The following is a 21,732-nucleotide window of genomic DNA, read 5'->3' as shown; positions in this document are numbered from 1 at the left end:
AGTTTGATATGAGTGGGGGAAAAGCTTGCACACTGTAATAAAAATATGGGAGGAATTTGTTTTTTTTTTTTTTTCTGACTTTTGGTAGGACAGATCCACATATATGTTATCATTTGTGCAATCTACTTATTACTTAGTTTAAAATTTTGGTGGCCCTAGAGATGGCTTTTGCTTGTCTTCTCTTGTCGCTATCATAAACACGTCAAATATTTAATTAAAATGAGAAATAAATCATGTTAAATTATAAAAAATCAATAAAAAGAGATAAATTAGTTCCTAAGATATAGCATGCATGGGTAGCTCAAATATCACACGAGGGAGTGAGGGAGGGAAATGAAGTGTCCATGAAAAGGCTTAAAAACTGGGCCTCTCTGTCAAGCCCAGCTTGACATGATACGCCTCGCTCAGAGCTTGGGCTTTCTTCTTTCAATCTCACACGATAGATAGGGGTGAAATCCATTTTTGATGCATTTTGTCTATTTCAAATGGGCCCATATGAGGCCTGATTCAAACTGGGTCTATAAACCTTGTGGAGCAATCTGGAATTGGGCCCTCCAAAGATCTTGCTAGGCCTGGTTGAAGAATAATAATAAAAAAAAAACCCAATGCTCCTAAAGAAGTAAAGAACTCTTAAGAAACTGCCAGTTTGCATAAATCTAAAACCCTTTTTTTATTTGTAGTTCTTCGCTCAAAGATCTCAGAATTCTTCCATGAAAACCAGATAAGATTGCCAACCCAAAAGCTCCAAAAATAAAACTAATCTCTACACACTTTTCCACCAGCCCTTCAATATTGAATACGTTTCGTTTTCACCCTCTGTTTCTGTCTCTCTCTCTCTCTGTTATATGGGAAAATCACTTCCTTCGGCGACCAAACTCCAAGATTTCGCCAAAATTGTGTCACCGGGCAGATTTCAAACGCCGAAACGCGCAAAAACCATATCGCAAATCCGAGTTTCGGCCCCGGAAACAGGAAAACCTGGGGCTGTACGGCTCGAATCGGAGCGAGTGAAGCAGCAAAAGTTGATGGAGAGCTCGCAGGGGCAGCAGAGTGAGAGCCGGATGCCGCTCGGGCAGGTTGTCTCCGACTGCGTGAAGCGGTGGTTCCAGGACGCGCTCAAAGAGGCCAAGGCCGGGGATAGCGGCATGCAGGTTCTTGTGGGCCAGATGTACTACAGTGGCTATGGTGTCCCCAGAGACCCTCAAAAGGTCAACTTGTTTTTTCCTTCGTTTCTGTTTTTAGTTTTTTTTTTTTTTTTTTTCCTTGCTTTTTGATCGCATAGTAATATTCTCGTGGATGTTACTAAATGCAATTTTCACCCTATGTAACACATTGTTTTGGTTTGCTTCTTTTTTCTTTTTTCTTTTTTCATATCCATGGGTTCTTTTTATCATCGTAGTTACATTCACTTCGTTGGTGTTATGGAATGAGAATACTGTGTTTAATTTGACTTGTCTCTTTTATGTGGTTGCTGCCGAGGAAACGAGAAGAAAATTGAGATTTTGTATGCTATGTACCATTGTGTGTTGTTTTGGAAAGGCTCTTTAGTTAGGCCTAGTAATTGTATTAGACTCATATACAGTGGGGGTTGCTTGTTATATTGGTTGTTATTTTAAAAATCGTTGAATTACAAGTGAGCTTTTATGTGTATTATACAGAGCTCTTTAGAGTCCTGGTGGATATTAGGATTCTTTGAGCTTTCTAATTGGTCATTGGAGCACTTAGCTATCGTTAATTTTACTTGTGTTTATTTATCTGCTTTATTGTTGATGTCATACTATTGCATTCGTTGGTTGTGAACAAGTGATTACTGAAGAAGTATTATGTATTTGTTATCAAAGGGACGCGCTTGGATGAATAGAGCTTCTAAAACTAGGGTTTCAGTTTGGAATGTAAGCGATAAACACCCAGGTAGTATCTCTCTCTCTCCCTCTCTATGGCTTCTTTATTATTGTGGCCTTGCTTCGTCTAATTGATGAATATTTGGTTTCCTTTAGGTTACAATGCAAGTGACTCAGATTCGGATGAATCAAAGGGTGATGCAAAATAATGTCAAATGTGATCTTCTGTTGGATTTACCAGTGCAGAAGTGAGTTATATATCTGGCATTCATATTTTTCTTTGATAGATTTTATTTTCTGACTCTAGTTTCATTTGGTTTAATGATGTATTGTGAAAACTCATTTCTCTTTTACACTTAACTCAGAAGTATCCTATAAACTCTTTAAGGAATTGAACTCCCAAGCCTTTTAAGTTTAAGGAACTGAAGGTGGCCTTTATGAAGTATTTCCTGGCCAGACCATTTTTTCTTTTAAATCAAAAGAAAATAAAAAACTTGGCTTCCTTTAAGCTCCCTTACAAAAGCTCTTGCTTTGTGCTTGTCTCTTTCATCCCTGACTTGTTGAGTGTGAGAAATGCTTTAAATGTACCCTTGTGGCTCAAAAAACAGAAATAATTAACAATGTGCGTGCTGTTGTGCACTAAGTTAAGATGCAGTTGCTTTTGTTGACGTTTATAATGTCAAGTGGGAGATTTTTATTGGGGACAGATCTTAATTTCAACTAAAGACATAATGCACTAAAAAAGATTAGTTTCCCACACTGCACCTCTAGATTAGATAATTGGAGAAATATACATTAAAGTTAGCTATTTCTGAGAATTCATTGAGGGAAAACTAACAGAGTTCCTTTCTTCAATTGTGCATGGACTTTTAAACCAACCCCCCCTCTTCCTTTTTAATTTTTTTGTAATAAGTAATATGAATTTTATTAGAAACAGCGTAAGCCTCTATATACACACACACACACAGAGTATACAAGAAAAAGTACCTTAACACCAATCCAAACCAATCAAAGACCCCCACAAAACACCAGAACCCTAGTCCCAACCCACAATCTTGTCCTCCTAATAATGTTCCTCATCAAGGGTAGATAGGAGCCATAGTCTCATCCTCTTGCCCCTTAGTCCCGAATCCTCATCCATCCCCTTCCCAAGATCACTATCACCCAACTCCAAAGACAAAGCATTACCAGCCGAAGGAGAGATACCAAATGATGAAACTTGAAAACAAGCCACGCGCAACTCATGCTGGGGAAGGACCAGCTCAGATGAGCCACTATGGACCGCCCCAGATAAACTTGAACCTTGTCACTCTTGTCTGTTAACCTTTAAATAAAAGTGATTTGCATCTATTTTTCTTAGTATCGGGGAAAACAAAAGAAAGGAACTATACTTTTCAAAAAAAAAAAAAAAAAGAGAAAAACAAAAGAAAGGAACTATACAAAACCAATTGTTCTTAGAAATGATTACTGTTCTGCTTTTCAATCAACACTGCCAGCCATTATTTACTAATACATACCTTCTGTGTTCTCCAGTGAATCCCTGGGCTGTGATGATTACGGATTGATTTTGTTGCTGACTTTGCCTCATTTTTTTCTCTCTTTTGTTAGTTATCTTCTTTATTTCCTTTCTCGGGGTATATTCCTTGTATGTTGCTGTATTTATTACACCTAGACTTAAGGTTGTGTAGATTTGTAATACAAAATTTTCATTCTAATGGCTTATTTTGTTGCTATGAAATATTAAGATGAAATTCCTCCTCTTGAAAATTATTACACCATTTGGTGAGTGGTAATTCTGAATGATATTGCTCCCTGTATTGTATATGTTCATTGGGATGAGTTATTTCAAAACAAAAACATTAACCCAAAACACTAAAAGCTATTTTTACATTTATATTACATTAAACAAACAAACAAAAAAACAAAAAGCTCCCTCTAAATGCCATTTGTACATAATAATTAAAGGATAGAAGCTTCTTTACAAGTTCTTTCTCCGGTTCTCCAGGCCTCTCTGCTCGTCTTGGATGCAAATCCATTTTTATGACTCTCGTCACGCACGCTATCTCCCCTCGCGTTTGTCCTTTCTCCATTCCCATGGCTTCTCAGGATTCGCTGAAGCCCTTAGGCCAACTCGCTTGGCTCGGGCCTCTTTTTCCCACTGTTATTACACATATAGAGAATCAAGTTAAGAGAGACTTAACATTGAAATTACATGAATGAAGTGAAGATAATTTCTAACTTTTGCAAATTCTGGGCGTTGGTCGTAGGCTGTGTAGTGCCATGCAAACCCTTTCTTGAGCATTAATTCCTGTTAAGAGTGATTAAAAAAAAAAAAAAACAGATAATTTAACTCATTAGTAAAGAGGTTCAAAAGAGACCAATTTTGAGAGAAACAGTACCTGCACGAATTTGCCATGGCAATATACATCACCTACGCAGCGGCCATATTGATCTTCATCGTAAACAAGCACTCTCAAACACTTTCCCTGAACAATATTAGTCAGCTCTTCCTTTGCCTCCTCCCCATATGGCATTGAATTCTCTGGTGCATCTATTCCCCTGTTCTCAAACTATTATTCATTGCCAAAAAGATTTAGCTAGTGACCCATATGAGCCAGGCAATCTTACCTTAGTCGAATTCTACACTTACGAGCAAGGATCTCCTCCTTGTTTTGAAAATTCTGTAGTACCCTGGGTGGCAGAAAACAATTATAAACCTATAATCAAAACTGGGATTTAGAACTCATACAATTGGGTTGCCCCTATTGCACTAGATAGCCCACTTGAAATCATATTCAGGCCTCACCTGCTCGAGCTGCCTAAATACCTACTCAAGCAGGTGAGGTATGAGTAGACTCTTATAGGGATGTCCTAATTGCACGTAATCCCTGACAGCCTATTGAACGCAATCCCTGTCCTCAAAACTAGAACCAAATCTAATTAGTCTCTAACCAAAGCCTATATCTAGGAAGTTAGATGACTAACCTATATCCAGAATTAATAATTCTTTTATGAAGTGCATCTGCCTCTGCATAATTTTTCTTAGCACGTGCTTCTGATCTTTGGACAGCTGCTATTTGTACATCACTAGGAATGCACAATGATTCCCGAGGGTCTGTTGTACTGACATACACCGTCATACCATCTCCATCTGCTACAGCTTTTGCATCAACCTATTTTCATTCGAATGATTCACTCAATCAAACATAGCTAACTCTAAATATAACTAATCATGGCAACATTAACTCTGAAAAAAGGGCATAGTTCTTACTGGCAACGTCTCAAATTCATACTTTACGCCTGCAGGCAATGATGTTGGGACCTCAGCAGTAAGTTCGACTAAGGTATGAGGAAGAGGGAGACCGTAGAAAGTCAATAAACCCTAATAATAGGCAAAAGGAGAATGTTTATTGTTCGTTCCATGTATTCTATGTATTATGCAACATGTTCTATATTGTGCCAATTCTTTTATTGTACCTCAACATCTGCTTTTTGGTCTGTCTTCAGAGTCTCAATGATAAGTCTAGCAGCTTCTTCAGGTGTTTCTGGAGGGGGTTTTGATTCTCTCCATGCCTCTAGTAGTTTTCTGTACCTTCACATATTTTCAATTTTTCAAAATGTAGATTGTTAAGAGAGAGAGTTGTACAATCAACCATATTCATCACTCCTTGTTTCTACTTCTTTCTAAATATATAAGAATTTCAGTCAACAAACTGGATATTTGATTTCACCAGGAACATTTAGTTTATTTTCGATAATAGACCGTTGAGATAGATCGAGTGCTACTTACCAATTAGCTTGAGCCTTCTTGGACGAGACCACATGCTTGCTGAGTCCTTTCGGGACCTTAAAACATTGAAGAAAAAACAATTTGATTAACAGGATGGGAATTCAACTTACACAGATACCTAATTACCTCAAAAAAAAAAAAAAAAAAAAAAAATTCATCCTTATATACTTCAATAAGCCATTGCCAGATATGATTATCATAATAATTCAACATTTCTATGAATACCCGGAAAATAAAAGGCAACCAAAACTTGAAACAATGCTTGAATTATGGCAGCAATAACCCCAAATGAAAGCACAAGTGGAAAGTTCAAGGAAAGAGAAATCTGGGATCCACTATAATTTCGAAAGAAAATTCTCCGGGAAAATATTTCATTCCAAATTTCCAACCTGATTAAGCCAATCAAGTATAATACATATTATAATATGTATTATATATAATTATAGTTGCTTTTTAAATTTCTTGACGAGTCTTCTTTGTAAGAAAATAAAAACTAAAAAAATATATAAACTAAAAACAAAGTAGTTAAACAGCTCAGACTTGAAAATAAAGGTCGAAGGACTGAAATTAAGGAGTAGGGATCATTCATCTTGATTTCTGATTACCTTAGTTGTAAGAAATTTCAAATGAACTTATTCCACATCAAACCCAATGAAACTCCAATATACCTGGGAGGTGATCTCAAAGTGGAAGAGATGCTGGGCGAGAGCCGATACGCCGACGGTGGCCGCCGATACACCATGATGTCCAAGTGACTCGGAGTCCCCAGCTGCGGTGGGCTGCCAGCATTGACCAAGCAACCTCAAGGCTTTTTCCACATGGGTTGAAATCCAGTCAAATTTGGGCATTCCCATGTTGGAATTTCCTCAATCTGAAGCTCAGATAGATGGTTATGAGTTTCAAACAGAAGCTATATAAAGAAACAAAGGAATAGCTTTATTTTCTGCTTTTGGCGAGGAATCTTTGTACAAAGAACAGGGAAGGTGGCGCAACTGGAAAGGCAAACTAAACGACGACAGAAGGAATTAGAATGACACGTGGCGCGTTTTTGTTTGTCATGAGTTGCTTTAAAAAAGCTATTTTTACAACGCATGTTTCCCCCTCCCCTATCGGCGGAAGCGCCGGGAAGCTCAAACCTTCGCTGCTTGCTATCACTTCTTGACGAGGGTAATCCGATGAATTAACAAATGAAAGTATATATAATATTTAAAGATAATTTTTATTAAGGTTATGCTTTTTTTTTGAAGTCCCAGTGTTTTAAAGGAAGAAAAGGAAAAAAGAAGAGGTTGTTACCTTGTCAATCTCTTCCTGTGGAAGCACAAAGGAAAATGCTAAAAGTGAGTAGCTTTCTTTTTGAAGTGATTAAAAGCCCAGGCATGGCAAGCACACAGAGCTTATCAAAAAAGCATGAAGTAGACACTTATTATACCTTTAAATTTTTATTATTTTATTATGTTTATCAACATATTTTAAATTTCCATGAGCAAATAGACTGACTTTGCCGTCAGGCGTCAGCTCACTTATTGTGCAAATATGACAACAAAGTAGACAGTATTTACAGCAAAGAAAGAGAAAGGGAAAAGGCAATAAAAACACTGAGCGGTGATATTGCGCAAGTGCATAGTGTCTCACGCTAGAGTAAACAGTAACTAATAAAATATTAAAAAAATGTTGAAACAATAACTTTTAGTTACTGTTCACACCAGCGTGAGGCACAGTGCACTCACGCTGGCATGCGTAGTATCACCACTTAAAAAACACTAGAATATTAGATACCAAAACAATATTATTTCGTGAATTTGTTTACATATACATATATTATTGTATGCTGATGTGGTTATTAACCACCTTCACTTACCTTAAAAATGTTATATGAATGCGTTGTTAATAATTTTTACTAATTGCATAAATTTCTCATATTTGATTCATACTCTTCTATAAATTTAATAAATTAACTATTAGATTTGTGAAGTTTATCATTAACTTATGTGGAGTTCACATAAGTCTACAAATCTAATGATTAATTTGTAAAATGAGATGAGTCAAATATGAAGAAAATATTGACTCATTGATTTTAGGAGTAGTAGTAGTAGATTTTAACAACTCTAATCAACTCGACCATTCACCTCCATTTTGAGGGGTATATGTACTCTTTTCATAATTTTATTACTTAATAATAATAGATTTATAAATAAAAATTTGATTACATACTTAATATTTTCAAGAAAGAAAAATTATTTTGGATACAGGGTTAGCCAAAATAACCTTTGGTCATACCAATAAGAATGCTGGTCTTAAGCATTAAGAAACAGAGTCAATTCTCACTTCAGTTATGACTTCAAATTTTAAGTTACCACATCCAACGCATGGTGCTAAATGCGATGGGTTACAACAAGAACAAACAAACAAACAAAGCGTATTTATAAACTTAAAAAAAAAAAAAGAAAAAAAAAAGAAAGAAAAGAAGAAGCGTATTTACAAGTTCTTTCTCCATTTTTCAAGCCATCCCTGCTCTTGGATGCAAGTCCATATTTTTCACTATGGTTTTCACTTGCTTAGCTCAAGTGGTTAAACAGAGAGAGAGAGAGATAGAAAGAGAGACAAAGAGAAAGGACAACACTATCTCCCTTCGCGTTTGTCCTTTCTCCATTGCCATGGCTTCTCAGGATTCGATAAAGCCCACAGCCCAACTCGCTTAGCTCGGGCATCTTTTTCCCACTGTTATTACACATTTAGAGAATCAAGTTAAGAGAGGCTTAACATTGAAATTACATGAATGAAGTAAAGATAATTTCTAACTTTTGCAAATTCTGGGCGTTGGTCGTAGTCTGTGTAGTGCCATGCAAGCCCTTTCTTGAGCATTAATTCCTGTTAAGAGTGATAAAATAAAAAAATAAAAAAAATAAAAAATAAAAAATAAAAAAATAAAAAAAGAAAGATAATTTAGCTCATTAGTAAAGAGGTTCAAAAGAGACCAATTTTGAGGGAAACAGTACCTGCACGAATTTGCCATTGCAATATACATCACCTACGCAGCGGCCATATCGATCTTCACAGTAAACAAGCACTCTCAAACACTTTCCCTGAACAATATTAGTCAGCTCTTCCTTTGCTTCCTCCCCATATGGCATTGAATTCTCTGGAGCATCTATTCCCCTGTTCTCAAACTATTATTCATTGCCAAAAAGATTTAGCTAGTGAGCCATATGAGCCAAGCAATCTTACCTTAGTCGAATTCTACACTTACGAGCAAGGATCTCCTCATTATTTTGAAAATTCAGTACCCTGGGTGGCAGAAAACAATTATGAACCTATAATCAAAACTGGGATTTAGAACTCATACAATTGGGTTGCCCTATTGCACTGGATAACCCACGTGAAATCCTATTCAGGCCTCACCTGCTCAAGCTGCTTAAATACCTACTCAAGCAGGTGAGGTATGAGTAGACTCTTATAGGGATGTCCTGATTGACCACAATCCCCGTCCTCAAAACTAGAACCAAATCTAATTAGTCTCTAGCCAAAGCCTATATCTAGGAAGTTAGATGACTAACCTATATCCAGAATCAATAATTCTTTTATGAAGTGCTTTAGCCTCTGCATAATTCTTTTTAGCGCGTGCTTCTGATCTTTGGACAGCTGCCATTTGTACATCACTAGGAATGCACGATGATTCCCGGGGGTCTGTTGTACTGATATATACTGTCATACCATCTCCATCTGCTACAGCTCTTGCATCAACCTATTTTCATTCGAATGATTCAGTCAATCAAACCCCGCTAACTCTAAATATAACTAATCATGGCAATAGTAACTCTGAAAAAGGGCATAGCTCTTACTGGCAATGTTTCAAATTCATACTTTACGCCTGCAGGCAATGATGTTGGGACCCCAATAGTAAGTTCGACAAGGGTATGAGGAAGAGGGAGACCGTAGAAAGTCAATAAACCCTAATAATAGACAACAAGAGAATGTTTGTTGTTTCCTTCCATGTAGTTCTATGTATTATGAAACATGTTCTATGTTGTGCCAGTTCTTTTATTGTACCTCAACATCTTCTTTTTGGTGTCTGTTCAGAGTCCCAATGATAAGTCTAGCAGCTTCTTCAGGTGTTCTTGGAGGGGGTTTTGTTTCCCTCCATGCCTCTACTAGTTTTCTGTACCTTCATATATTCTCAAAATGTAGACTGTTAAGAGAAAAAAAGTTGTACATTCAAGCATATTCATCACTCCTGTTTCTATTTCTTTCTAAATATATAAGAATTTCAGTCAACAAAATGGATATTTGATTTCACCAGGAACATTTAGTTTATTTTCGATAATAGACCGTTGAGATAGATCGCGTGCTACTTACCAATTAGCTTGAGCCTTCCTGGACGAGACGACATGCTTGCTGAGTCCTTCCGGGACCTTAAAAGATTGAAGAAAAAAACAATTTGATTTAACAGGATGGCAATTAAGCTTATACAGATACCTAATTAGCTCAAAAAAATCATCCCTTTATGCTTCAATCAGCCATTGCCAGATATGATTATCATAATAATTCAACATTTCTAGGAATACCCGGAAAATAAAAGGCAACAAAAACTTGAAACTTGCTTGAATTATGGCAGCAATAACCCAAAATGAAAGCACTGTTGGAAAATTCAAGGAAAGAGAAACCTGGGATCCACTACAATTTCGAAAGAAAATTCTCGGAGAAATATTTCATTCCAACCTGATAAAGCCAATCAAGTACTATACATATTATAGGTGTTTAATTTTAAAATTTCTTGACAAGTCTTTTTTCTAAGAAAATTAAAGCTACAAATAAATATATAAACGAAAAACAGAGTAGCTAAACAGCTTAGACTTGAAAAAAAAGGGTCAAAGAACTGAAATTTAAGGACTGGGGATCATTCATCTTGATTTCTGACTTTTTATTCTACATCAAACCCAATGAAACTCCAACAAACCTGGGAGGTAATCTCAAAGTGGAGGAGATGCTGGGCGAGAGCCGATACGCCGACGTTGGTCGCCGATACACCATGATGTCCGAGTGATTCGGAGTCCCCAGCTGCGGTGGGCTTGCAACATTGCCCGCATAGTAACCTCAAGGCATTTCCCATGTTGAAATTTCCCTACTCTGAAGCTAAGACAGATGGTAAAAGGGTTTCAAACAGAAGCTAAAGAAACAAAGGAAGAGCTTTTTGACTTGCAAAAAAACAAGAAAAAAAAAAAAAAAAGAGCTTTTTTGTTATAAAACTGCTTTGAGGGCCTGGAATTTCGGCTTTTGGGGAGGAATCTTTGGATTAAGAACCTAGAACAGTGAAGCCGTAAAGGTTGGGGCAAGGAAAAGCAAATAAAAAAATAACGTAGTTGAATGACACGTGGCGTGTTTTGGTTTGTCGGGAATTGTTTATATTGCAGTAATTCGTACTGGGTATAGCTCATATCAGGGTATGTATGGATAAAAAATTATAATCAATTATAACTCGATTTATTTAATTAAATTGATTAAATTCTTTTACTCTAATTCTTTAATTTTATGTCGAGTTCAAGTGTCGTATTAAAAATTATCAGTTCTCACTATCTATGTGATTAACATGTTCTGGTTGCATGCATTAAAATTTGTTAGTCAATGGATTAATGCACCTTTTAAAATAAGTAAAGAGCTCTTCTAATTTGATTTTTATTCAAAAATTTGAGAAAACTCACAAAAATTGTTATTTAACTACTTCTCTCTTCTATTCCAAATTTAATTTTGATCAATAATATTCTCTAAATATCAAGAGCCAAAAAGTAAAAAAAGAATAAAAAACAAATTATTTAATTAAAGTAGAGAAAAATATAAAGAGTTTGATGTTTAATTTATTTTAAAAGTGATTCTTCAATTTTTTTTTAAAAAATATATATTTTTTTATTCAAAATTAATTTTTATACGAATAGCTCAATAGAAATATAATTTTTTTTTTTTTTTTTTTAAAAAAAAAGAAACTATTTTACCACTCATGTAACATGTTACCCCACGATTGGCATAAGCGCGTGGAAACACAAACTATCGCGATTCTGGTCCTCCAACTTGGCTTTGTTGAAAGTGGTGCAAGACACTGTAATGGGTTTTTTCTTGTCTGCGAGTGATATTTTTGGGTTACGATGTATTAGATGAATGGATCGAGACGATTTGATGATATAAATACCAGATAAACTTGTATTGAAATGATAGAGAATAATTTGAGATGGTCAGTCTCCTGGAATTAGAGTCGAGCTTTTGAGATAATTTTTTCTTGCCCTCTTTCTGCCAATTTGGTTGATTCTTGTAGACCCAATCGGTTACAACTGTCCAAAACGCATAAAACTACAAAAATGACCTAATAACTTAAATTAAAACAAAGGGATAATAGGCCCATAAAGGCCCACTACCTAATAAGCCCATTAAAAGCCCACTATATTATATACCCATTACAGACGACGTGAAGCAGGTGAAATCAGGGAGAAGAGAGAGGCACGATCGTCACTAAAAACAGAAGAATTGTAAAGTAAAGGTTTGAATTTTATAATGGATATGGAAATTGAAAGTAAAATGTAGAGTATATTGAAGGTAGGCTATTCGACCTTCATAAGTGTTAAATTACTTCTCTATCTAAAACTGAATACAACTTTCCTTCCATTTTCTCTATTCTATTTGTACCAGCCCACTTATTGATTAAGCCCAATAAGTTACAATAAATTACAATCTGTCATGCCCCCAGTCCAACTACTTATTATAGAAGCCCAACAACTATTAGACGTGTTACATTATTACAGATAAGGGCGTGGAGACTCTTTTATGCTCTTGGATATAAGTCCATTTTTATGACTCTGGTTTTCACTTGCTTAGCTCAAATGGTTAAACACAGAGAGACAAGGAGAAAAGGACAACACTATCTCCCTCCGCGTTTGTCCTTTCTCCATTCCCATGGCTTCTCAGGATTCGATGAAGCCCACAGCCCAACTCGCTTTGCTCGAGCCTCTTTTTCCCACTGTTTTCACACAAACAGAGAATCAAATTAAGAGAGGCTTAACATTGTGGAATTACATGAATGAAGTGAAGATAATTTCTAACTTTTGCAAGTTCTGAGCGTTGGTCGTAGGCTGTGTAGTGCCATGCAAACCCTTTCTTGAGCATTAATTCCTGTTAGAATGAGAAAAAAGATAGATAATTTAGCTCATTTATAAAGAGGTTCAAAAGAAACCAATTTTGAGAGAAACGGTACCTGCACGAATTTGCCATTGCAATGTAGATCACCTACGCAGCGGCCATAACGATCTTCCCCGTAAACAAGGACTCTCAAAGACTTTCCCTGAACAATCTTAGTCAGCTCTTCCTTTGCTTCTTTCCCATATGGCATTGCACTCTCTGGTGCATCTATTCCCCTGTTTAGAAAAACCATTAACCATTGCCACTAGGTGAAAAGAAAAGATTTAGCTAGTGAGTTCTAGGAGCCAGGTAAACTTACTTTAGTCGAATTCTATACTTACGGGCAAGGATCTCCTCATTGTTCTGAAAATTGAGTACCCTGTGTGGCAGAAAACAATAATAAACCTCTAATCAAAATTAGGATTTAGATTCGTGTAATAATGTTGTCCTATTACATTGGCCACTCCATGTGAAAGCCTGTTCGAGCCCACCTACTCAAATAGGTGACGGACAGCTTGAACCTTACTTGTTGAACACTTATTCAAATTGGTGGGAGCATGAATCGGCTCTTTTGAAGCAACCCTATTGCACACAATCATGGTCCTCAAAACTGGAACCAAATCAGATGGGCCTCTAACCAAAGCCTATATGGAGGAAGTTAGATGACTAACCTATATCCAGAATCAACAATTCTTTTATGAAGTGCATCAGCCTTTGCATAATTCTTCTCAGCACGTGCTTCTGATCTTTGGACAGCTGCCATCTGTACCTCACTAGGAATGCACGATGACTCTTGGGGGTCTATCGTACTAACATACACCGTCATAGTATCTCCATCTGCTACAGCTTTTGCATCAACCTATTTTCATTCGAATGATTCATTAAATCAAACCCAGATAACTCTAATATGACTTAATCATGGCAACATTAACTCTGAGAAATGGCATAACTCTTACCGGCAACGTCTCAAATTCATACTTTACGCCAACAGGCAATGATGCTGGGGCCCCAACCTTAAGTTTAGCTAAGGTATGAGGAAGAGGGAGACCGTAGAAAGTCAATAAACCCTAATAATAGACAAAAAGAGAATGTTTATTGTTTCCTTCCATGTAGAGTTCTATGTATTATGCATCATGTTCTATGTTGTGCCATTTCTTTTATTGTACCTTAACATCTGCTTTATGGTGTCTCTTTAGAGTCCCAATGATAAGTGTAGCAGCTTCTTCAGGTGTTTTTGGAGGGGGTTTTGCTTCTCTCCATGCCTCTATTAATTTTCTGTACCTACATATATTTTCAAAATGTAGACAGTTAAGAGAAAACGTTGTACAATCAAGCATATTCATACTCATTGTTTCTAATTTTTACAAAATATTTTTTTATGACAGGGAACTCCCCACCCCTAAATGATGAATCTTGAACCCGTGTAATGCACCCCCACCACACAAATCTGTTGAATCTGGCTTTTCAGTCAATAAAATGGATATTTGATTTCACCAGGAACATTTAGTTCATTTTCGATAATAGGCCATTGAGATAGATTGTGTGCTACTTGTTCAATCACCAATTATCTTTAAAGTTTAAGCTGATAAAAAATTACTAATGTAATCATTTAATTAATATTCCAGCACTACTTACCAATTAGCTTGAGCCTTCTTGGATGAGACGACATGCTTGCCGAGTCCTTCCGGGACCTTAAAACATTGAAGATAACAACAATTTGATTAACAGTATGGAAATTAAACTTACATAGATACCTAAGTAGCTCAAAAAATTCATCCTTACATGCTTCAATAAGCCATTGCCAGATATGATTTTCATAATAATTCACCATTTCTATGAATACCCAGAAAATAGAAGGCAACAACAACTTGAAACCTTGCTTGAATTATGGAAGCAATAACAACAAATGAAAGCACAATTGGGTAAATCTCGTTCTACCTTGAAAATTCAAGGAAAGAGAAATCTGGGATCCACTAGAATTTCGAAGGAAAATTCTTGGAGAACAGATTTCGTTCCATCCTGATAAAGCCAATCAAGTACTATACATATTATAGGTGCTTAATTTTTAAATTTCTTGACAATTCTTTTTTTCTAAGAAAATTAAAATCATTAATTCGATATTGAGAAAGGGGGTGACTACAAAAATATATAAACTAAAAAAGAAGAAGTCAAAGAACTGAAATGAAGGACTAGGGATCATTCATCTTGATTTCTGACTACTTATTCTACATCAAACCCAATGAAACTCCAACAAACCTGGGAGGTGATCTCAAAATGGTAGAGATCCTGGGCGAGAGCTGATACGCCGACCTTGGCCGACGACACACCATGATGTCCTAGTAATTCGGAGTCCCCAGCTGTGGTGGGCTTGCAACATTGTTCGTATAGGAACCTCAAGGCGTTTCCCATGTTGGAATTTCCTCAATCAGGAGCCAAGACAGATGGTAATGGGTTTCAAACAGAAGCAAAGAACCAAAGGAAGAGCTTTTTTGTTATAAAACTGGTTTGGTGTGGTCTGGATTTTCGGCTTTTGGGGAGGAATCTTTGGATTTAGAAGAGTGAAGGTGGGGCAACTGCCAAGGCAAATCGAAGGAATGGGGAAGCAGAATGACACGTGGCGCGTTTCGGTTTGTCATTACTTGTTTCTACAGCGCCGGTAACTCTTACGATGATTATGTAACTACCTAACCTTTTCTGCTCGTGAGCGGTTAAACTTTTTAGTCAACGGGTTAACGTAGCTTCTAAGCTGAGGAAAGAGCTATTTTACGACACATCTTGCCCCACGATCGTCATAAGTGCGTGGAGTCCTCCAACTAGGCTTCGTTGACAATGGTGCAGGACGAAAAGAGAGAAGGTGAAAATAATTATAATTAAATTTTGAATGGAATATTTATTAGATTTTAGATTTAATAGTAATCATTTTTATTAACATCAAACAAAATAAGCATTTAGGTTAAAAACTTGAAAGTTTGTGGACCATTTCTCTTGTAAAAAAATGCTGAAAACACGGTTTAATTAATGCTATTATTAAATCAAAATTTAATAATAATTCATATTAAGTACAATGAGTCCTGCTTCAAGTGCATGTAGGTAAGAACATTCGCAATGCTTATGTATCTTAAATTTGTATGTTAGATGGAGATGGTTAATCAAACCTCTAAAAATATATGTCTATTCAGATTTTTAAACTAAATTTAGTTTGCATTTTATCTAAAGTGCTTATTCAGTGTAAAAAAAGGACGAATTGGGATTCACAACAATTAGATGCCCGAACGACCGAGTCTCATTTGAACTTTCTCACATTAACCATGCAAATTACTCACAAATTCGATACTCAATTAATGTAGATCCCAATTCAGAAAGCACCGTGGAAGAGTGCATGAGCACTCCAGTTGCTTTCCTAAATTTCAATTTAAATTTAAACAATCAAACTACTTTTTACCTTTCCATTCAAATAGACTTGATAACAATTTTCTTATCTTTTTCTATATCATTTGAATATTATTTCTTTAATTTTTTATAGTTACCTTTTTCTTTCTTTTATTTTCTAACCGTCATAATTTTCAATTGTTATAGTGTAGGACCTTCTTCCCGTGGTTCAGCATGTAAATTTCAAAGAAATTATAAATTCTCAAATTATAGAATCTCGGCCATTTCTTTACATCGAAACATTTGAAAAAATGCTACTTATGAAAAATGTGACATGTTATTAAAGCTTTCAGCAAGAATTTTCCTATAAAAATGCTTCTTCTTCACTTTTATAAATACGCTTCTTCAAAAAAATCAACATAAAGACAAAAACCTGATAAAAATATATTCAATTGTCAAGTGTAACATTCCACCTTTTTAACTAATAACATTTTCCAAACATTTTCATGTAAAGAAATTGTCTAAATTTTGTAACGTGAGAATCACTACAAATTGTAAGGGGTTTAATCCAAATTTTAATGCCTAGAAGTGGTATATTGCTCGCTCCTCGGTAAACTACCAAAGCTTTATTAAAACTAGGGCTCACAATTTTGACCCGACCCACGAACCCGATACAAACATGACACGAAGTTATAGGGTTTTTTGGCGGGTCAACCCGCTTCATTAAATGGGTCACGTCGGGTTGTATCGCTATGCCTTATAAGTAAGCGGGTGTGTCAACCCAACACTATCCGTTATTTTAAACGGGTCTTGTTGGGTTATTCAGCTATTTTTTTTATCGCATCCATGTTTTAGAGTTTAATCCATTTATTTAAACAGACCATGTCCAGGTTTAGGCTAATCGGGTGACGAGTCACCCTGTGGTTGACCCACCTACCCATTTCTGGATTCAAACCAGAATCCATAAGCATATGATCAGAACCAACAATAAGTGCTAGAAATCTACATAAAATGCTTTGACCAAATCTCAATACTCAAGAATCAATCCCAATCCTAAGCGAAAGATCTACACTTTCCCAACAAAACAAACAAACAATTGTTCCTACACTTTCCCACATTTGGTCGGCAAACCAAACGGAGTAAAGTTTCAAGGTCCAAACTAATGAATAAGAAACCAAACAAATATCTTTTCTTTACCTTGGGTATCTCCGGCCTCGACTCAATCTGAGTCCCTTTGCTCGGAACAAAAATGAAGAGCAAAACCGCTATCCCAGACAATACCCACCATAACACATTCGAAACCCGCCTCCTCACTGGCCTCCGAAAATCCACCGGCCTCCGCCTCATTCTCAATCACCGCCACGTTTGTTTCCCCATAAAACTTCATCTGGGAGACTGTTTCCCTGTAAAATTTTGCTAAGAATAGTAAAAAGTTGCGGTCTTGAGGTTGAGTGTCGGAACATCTGTAACAAATCGCGAGTGGAGGTTTGAGATTTGTAGCAGAGGTTGGTTTTGGATTTGATGCGCTGCCGCGGGTTGCAGCTTGGGGTTCTTCGCTTTTTGTGGGCAGAAGAGGTAAAGAGTAAAGACAGAAAAAGGCATGAAAACAAAATGAGCGATTTTTTTTTTTTTTTTTAGAAATGCTATAAGCCAATATTTTTTTGCATATTTAGCTTATATTCTTTTGCAATTAATCATTAAATTTATGGACTTATGTAAACTCTACATAAGTCAATGATGCACTTCACAAATCTAATGATTGATATATTGAATGTAGAAAAATATAGGCCAAATATAAAGAACTTATTGACTCATAACATTTATCAATAATGGTGCATATTTCATCAATATCCAACAAAATTGACCCAAGAGAGTCTAATAATTGTTGAATCAAACATCGCTAAAAAAAAAAAAAAAAAAAAAACTCTAGTAGTTATTAGACTTATCACGTCAATTTACAAAATATTTATGTGATAAATAACATTATTCATATAAAAGAACAGTGAGCTAAGTTTAGGAAATTTTTAAGAAAGTTGTGAGTGCTTTGAACCTACGCACATGAATGGCTTGAACATGTTATACTTCATGACTTTTATTGTCAATAAGGGCATCCAAAAGGTTTATGCATCTTAAAATTTTATATAAAATGGTTAATCAAATCTCTAAAAAATATCTCTATTCGGTTTTCTAAACCAAATGTCAAAGTATACATACCCCTTTCAAACTAATATTACATTGTCAATATCTCATCAAACTATTGATTAAGTAAATAATTCTCTAAACTACTAAAATTTGTCAATGTCCCCAATGAAAATTGACTTAGGTTTGCTATTCTTAACTTCCTAACTAGTAAGTATCAACTCTTAATGGTTTGGTGAGTAGAAAGTCTTAGTGTCAAATCTCGAAATGGGGAAGCTTTTAAGATTATTTCCATGCCACAGGCTTGAGTGGCGCTATTGTTCTCGGTGGAGTTAAATCAAGCAATGACTCAACTTGCTTAAAAGAATACTTGCAGTTTTTCACAATATAAGCCTCTCTTGTCATTGATTAACCAAGTCTAAACAGACTAATAGAGTAAGTATGGCCAACCTTTCATATATTAATTGAAACTTCTGATATAAAATATAAAACAATATAATATAAAAACTGATAACTTTCGTGCTATTCAAATGGGTAACTTTAAGCGCCAATGTCTAGCTATATGAGACAATGCTTTTTCAAGGGGTGCCATTCCTGCTAAGAGTTTGTTTGGTTCTGAATATTTTATAGGCCAAACCTTAGTTTTTATCATATTTGAGAATCGAGAGTGTAGTTGAAAAAAAATATATATGATAGTTTGAAATTGTGAAAAAATTCACGTTTTAGCAGGCAAGAAGGAAGTACTTTTTTTTTTAAAAAAAAAAATAAATAAATACACAATTTTACTATACATTTAATTACATTTTATAAATTAAATTTTCGTCAGCTACTAGACAAAAGAAGGACACCAAAAAGCAGAACATATTCTTCCTCAACCCAGTATTTGAGGGTAGTGGGGCTGATGTATATACCCATTACGAAAAAGCCTTCAACAAAAAGCTTTTCGGTTTAAGGCTTTAGAAAGAACATTGAACGGTGTTTGTGTTGCCACCTATGGGCTTCTTTTTCCCCACTTGCTTTCTGCTTAACCCAATTTCTCAGACAGCTTCGATTTCCTCGTCCAGTGTCTGTGTGAACTGAGTGATTCTCAATCAAATCTGGGTCCTCCAAATGAGATATTAGCATAAATTATTGTTATTATAATTACTTTTCCCCCTTTCTTTCACCCAAACCCATCATTGTTATGATTTTTGCCGACCTCATATGTCAACATAGTGGTATAAATAAAGCTTTATCAAAGTGAAAAATTCCCATCAATCACGCAAAGAATCCAATACCCCACCTGTCGTCTTTTACATCTATATATTTGGTCTTAATTAAGCTAAACATAAAAAGGCCCTCATTTCTTCCTTCTTTCCTCGTTCATTTCCCTTCTTCCCAAACTCTCAAAAGGGTCATCGGAATATAAAGGTTATATATTGCCATTGCCAATCCCATATATTCTTCAATTAGAATGGGTAATGTAAGTCCCTCACCCTTCCATTCCCGACAATTCTTGAGGAAAGAGCATGAAAAATTACAATTCATGCTCGATTCTCAATTGTAGGGGATCCCTCCCCCGTGTTTCATTGCAATTCCAATTGTCAGAAATTTCTGTTGCATTCAAGAGCTGATGGTTATTTTTACATGTTAGGTGGTGGAATTGAAGGTGGGTTTGCATTGTGAGGAATGTATTAAGAAAATCTTGAAGGCCATCAAGAAGATGGACGGTATAAATTTCTCATATATATCTTTTCTATTCTTCCGATTAACATTAATTTATACGCATTTGGGTCTTTTTGGGTACCAGATATTGAAACATACAACGTCGAAACGCAGCTCAACAAGGTCACGGTGACCGGCAACATTACTACGGAAGAAGTCATCCGAGTTCTACAAAAGATTGGCAAGTCCGCAAGCACTTGGGAAGGCGATGAGATATCCTGTTGATTGATTCTCTACATTTTTGTCATGCCATGGATCCTGTTACCTTAACGTTACCTTAACTACTCAGCTTGTTGCGATCGTACCAAAATCAAATCTGAACCATAAAATGTTTCAAACTGTTCGTGTGTAAAAGGGTATGACTTTCAACATCAATACACTGTCATCCCGCTTATGTGCTAGTATCTGTATTATGGAGGCTATATTCTATATATACTTTTCTTTCATCATGGTAAGTTTCCAATGTATTGATGAATGGAATAGCCTCGATACAAATTGATAAATGATTAATTCTTGGTTGGAAAGTGAAAGTCTTGTCCCAGGTCAGTGAAACCACCTTGATTAGGTTGAATTTGGCATAGGTGTTGTAAAAAAACATTGGTAGTTTTGTTTAATGATTCATATTTAAAATTAATTAATTAATTAATTATGATTATTTTTTTTTATAGCACCTAAACACAAATCTGATTAGGTCTATAATCGTAAGCAGTCCATGATTCCATCCTCCAGCATGACTACCTTCTTTTTTTGATTAAGGTATCCTAGTTTCACTTATGGCCCAAAATAGTATCTTAAGCTTCCTACATCTAAGATGTGAGTTACCAAGTGTAGAGGCCTCAGACAGGATCTACCCAGCATGACTACCTTCCTTCTTCCCAAATCTTTTTGCATCTCTTTGGATAGAGCGCATCCTATAGCTTGACCTTTTGAATTGCTCCAAGATACACCTCCCTCTCTTCCCCATACCTATGAGAAAATCCACTCCTTAAATGAGTTTGTCTCCTCTAATTTTCGGATTGAGATACCCTCATTTTTTTTAAAAAAAAAAATATGAAATTCTTAGATTTTAAAATTTTAGCTTTCAATTATATCTAACGGTCCAAATAAATACAGATGTTTATGTGTTACGAGCTAAGTACTTTTAGTTTTCAACATGTCAAACTCATTTGTTTGAACTGTTAGATGTAATGAAGGACTCATATTTTAAAAATCTAAAAATATTATATTTTAGAAAATTTGAGGAAATCCGAATCCCTAAATTCTCTCTATAGCATCTTTTCAATTTCAGATGAAATTTGTTGTATTTATGCACAAACTTTAAAATTTGACAATAAACTAAATACTATCTATTTCAAATGAAATGGATGCGATCCTTGTCCTGATATACTGTAGTCTTCATTCAAGAAATGGGCCATCCATTTAAGCCCATTGGTCCATACAGAAACCCACATTAGGCCTCCGCAGCGAACCACTTCCCACCTTCAAAATTTAAAATCTAGCCCCAAGCAAAATAAATCCCATCCCAGCCCGTCTCAGTCTCGGCCCAATAGTTCCCATCTTATAAGGAGCCTAACCCAGTTCATATTCTCCCCTTTCAGTTGGCCCAAGCTGAACTTAACCTCTTGGTTGAAGGCTGCCTTCTCCAGACCAACCCACCTTTAAAGCCTTATCCAGTTCTTGTCCCAAACCCCACTATTCATTTTCAATTTTTCTCCTTAAAAGGGGCAATAA

At 35.9% G+C, this 21,732-nt stretch overlaps 5 protein-coding genes across 7 annotated transcripts; 2 read left to right on the top strand and 3 right to left on the bottom strand.

Moving 5' to 3' along the window:
- Positions 1–656: 656 nt before the first annotated feature.
- Positions 657–3,626, top strand: LOC132187011 (uncharacterized). Its single transcript, XM_059601164.2, has 4 exons — positions 657–1,208; positions 1,842–1,911; positions 1,998–2,089; positions 3,375–3,626. Exons 1-3 carry the CDS (start codon positions 846–848, stop codon positions 2,048–2,050), a joined length of 486 nt encoding a protein of 161 aa, XP_059457147.1. The 5' UTR covers positions 657–845; the 3' UTR covers positions 2,051–2,089; positions 3,375–3,626.
- Positions 3,627–3,771: 145 nt separating this feature from the next.
- LOC132187009 (staphylococcal-like nuclease CAN1) lies at positions 3,772–7,012 on the bottom strand. 2 transcript variants are annotated; one of them, XM_059601162.2, is made up of 10 exons: positions 6,925–7,012; positions 6,300–6,502; positions 5,632–5,687; positions 5,319–5,433; positions 5,113–5,223; positions 4,827–5,014; positions 4,470–4,532; positions 4,241–4,400; positions 4,081–4,149; positions 3,772–3,999 (listed from the first exon to the last, which is right to left on the bottom strand). In XM_059601162.2, exons 2-10 carry the CDS (start codon positions 6,483–6,485, stop codon positions 3,901–3,903), a joined length of 1,047 nt encoding a protein of 348 aa, XP_059457145.2. In that variant the 5' UTR covers positions 6,486–6,502; positions 6,925–7,012; the 3' UTR covers positions 3,772–3,900. The 2 variants fall into 2 exon arrangements, with proteins under 2 accessions (XP_059457145.2, XP_088373983.1); XM_088517857.1 differs by lacking the exon at positions 5,113–5,223.
- An 870-nt stretch (positions 7,013–7,882) lies between these two features.
- Positions 7,883–10,905, bottom strand: LOC132187010 (staphylococcal-like nuclease CAN2). Its single transcript, XM_059601163.2, has 9 exons — positions 10,586–10,905; positions 9,985–10,040; positions 9,679–9,793; positions 9,471–9,581; positions 9,186–9,373; positions 8,857–8,916; positions 8,628–8,787; positions 8,431–8,499; positions 7,883–8,349 (listed from the first exon to the last, which is right to left on the bottom strand). Exons 1-9 carry the CDS (start codon positions 10,736–10,738, stop codon positions 8,251–8,253), a joined length of 1,011 nt encoding a protein of 336 aa, XP_059457146.2. The 5' UTR covers positions 10,739–10,905; the 3' UTR covers positions 7,883–8,250.
- Positions 10,906–12,231: 1,326 nt separating this feature from the next.
- Positions 12,232–17,710, bottom strand: LOC132187008 (staphylococcal-like nuclease CAN2). 2 transcript variants are annotated; one of them, XM_059601161.2, is made up of 9 exons: positions 17,356–17,710; positions 14,425–14,480; positions 13,956–14,070; positions 13,746–13,856; positions 13,461–13,648; positions 13,109–13,168; positions 12,866–13,025; positions 12,715–12,783; positions 12,232–12,631 (listed from the first exon to the last, which is right to left on the bottom strand). In XM_059601161.2, exons 1-9 carry the CDS (start codon positions 17,503–17,505, stop codon positions 12,533–12,535), a joined length of 1,008 nt encoding a protein of 335 aa, XP_059457144.1. In that variant the 5' UTR covers positions 17,506–17,710; the 3' UTR covers positions 12,232–12,532. The 2 variants fall into 2 exon arrangements, with proteins under 2 accessions (XP_059457144.1, XP_059457143.2); XM_059601160.2 differs by lacking the exon at positions 17,356–17,710 and adding an exon at positions 15,046–15,557.
- Positions 17,711–19,669: 1,959 nt separating this feature from the next.
- On the top strand, positions 19,670–20,500 carry LOC132188548 (Heavy metal transport/detoxification superfamily protein). The gene is made up of 3 exons (XM_059603037.2): positions 19,670–19,759; positions 19,931–20,006; positions 20,087–20,500. Exons 1-3 carry the CDS (start codon positions 19,751–19,753, stop codon positions 20,224–20,226), a joined length of 225 nt encoding a protein of 74 aa, XP_059459020.1. The 5' UTR covers positions 19,670–19,750; the 3' UTR covers positions 20,227–20,500.
- Positions 20,501–21,732: the final 1,232 nt, after the last annotated feature.

The sequence above is a fragment of the Corylus avellana genome, chromosome 6 (genome assembly GCF_965113065.1).
Source record: "Corylus avellana chromosome 6, dhCorAvel1.hap1.2, whole genome shotgun sequence".
NCBI classification, from domain to species: domain Eukaryota; kingdom Viridiplantae; phylum Streptophyta; class Magnoliopsida; order Fagales; family Betulaceae; genus Corylus; species Corylus avellana.
This window is presented reverse-complemented; position numbering and strand designations above follow the sequence as displayed.

Bases quoted from the DNA above. Each gene is read 5' to 3' on its own strand.
- LOC132187011 (XM_059601164.2), top strand. From the start codon at position 846: ATGGGAAAATCACTTCCTTCGGCGACCAAACTCCAAGATTTCGCCAAA. The intron at 1,209-1,841 runs GTCAACTTGTTT...TTGTTATCAAAG, and splicing joins TCCCCAGAGACCCTCAAAAG to GGACGCGCTTGGATGAATAG. The intron at 1,912-1,997 runs GTAGTATCTCTC...GGTTTCCTTTAG, and splicing joins TGTAAGCGATAAACACCCAG to GTTACAATGCAAGTGACTCA.
- LOC132187009 (XM_059601162.2), bottom strand. From the start codon at position 6,485: ATGGGAATGCCCAAATTTGACTGGATTTCAACCCATGTGGAAAAAGCC. The intron at 4,401-4,469 runs GTAAGATTGCCT...GTTTGAGAACAG, and splicing joins AAGTGTAGAATTCGACTAAG to GGGAATAGATGCACCAGAGA. The intron at 4,150-4,240 runs GTACTGTTTCTC...CACTCTTAACAG, and splicing joins GCCATGGCAAATTCGTGCAG to GAATTAATGCTCAAGAAAGG.
- LOC132187010 (XM_059601163.2), bottom strand. From the start codon at position 10,738: ATGGGAAATGCCTTGAGGTTACTATGCGGGCAATGTTGCAAGCCCACC. The intron at 8,917-9,185 runs GTTAGTCATCTA...TCTGCCACCCAG, and splicing joins ATTATTGATTCTGGATATAG to GGTACTGAATTTTCAAAATA. The intron at 8,500-8,627 runs GTACTGTTTCCC...CACTCTTAACAG, and splicing joins GCAATGGCAAATTCGTGCAG to GAATTAATGCTCAAGAAAGG.
- LOC132187008 (XM_059601160.2), bottom strand. From the start codon at position 15,198: ATGGGAAACGCCTTGAGGTTCCTATACGAACAATGTTGCAAGCCCACC. The intron at 13,857-13,955 runs GTACAATAAAAG...GTCTATTATTAG, and splicing joins ACCATAAAGCAGATGTTAAG to GGTTTATTGACTTTCTACGG. The intron at 13,649-13,745 runs GTAAGAGTTATG...GAATGAAAATAG, and splicing joins ATGAATTTGAGACGTTGCCG to GTTGATGCAAAAGCTGTAGC.
- LOC132188548 (XM_059603037.2), top strand. The intron at 20,007-20,086 runs GTATAAATTTCT...TTTGGGTACCAG, and splicing joins GGCCATCAAGAAGATGGACG to ATATTGAAACATACAACGTC.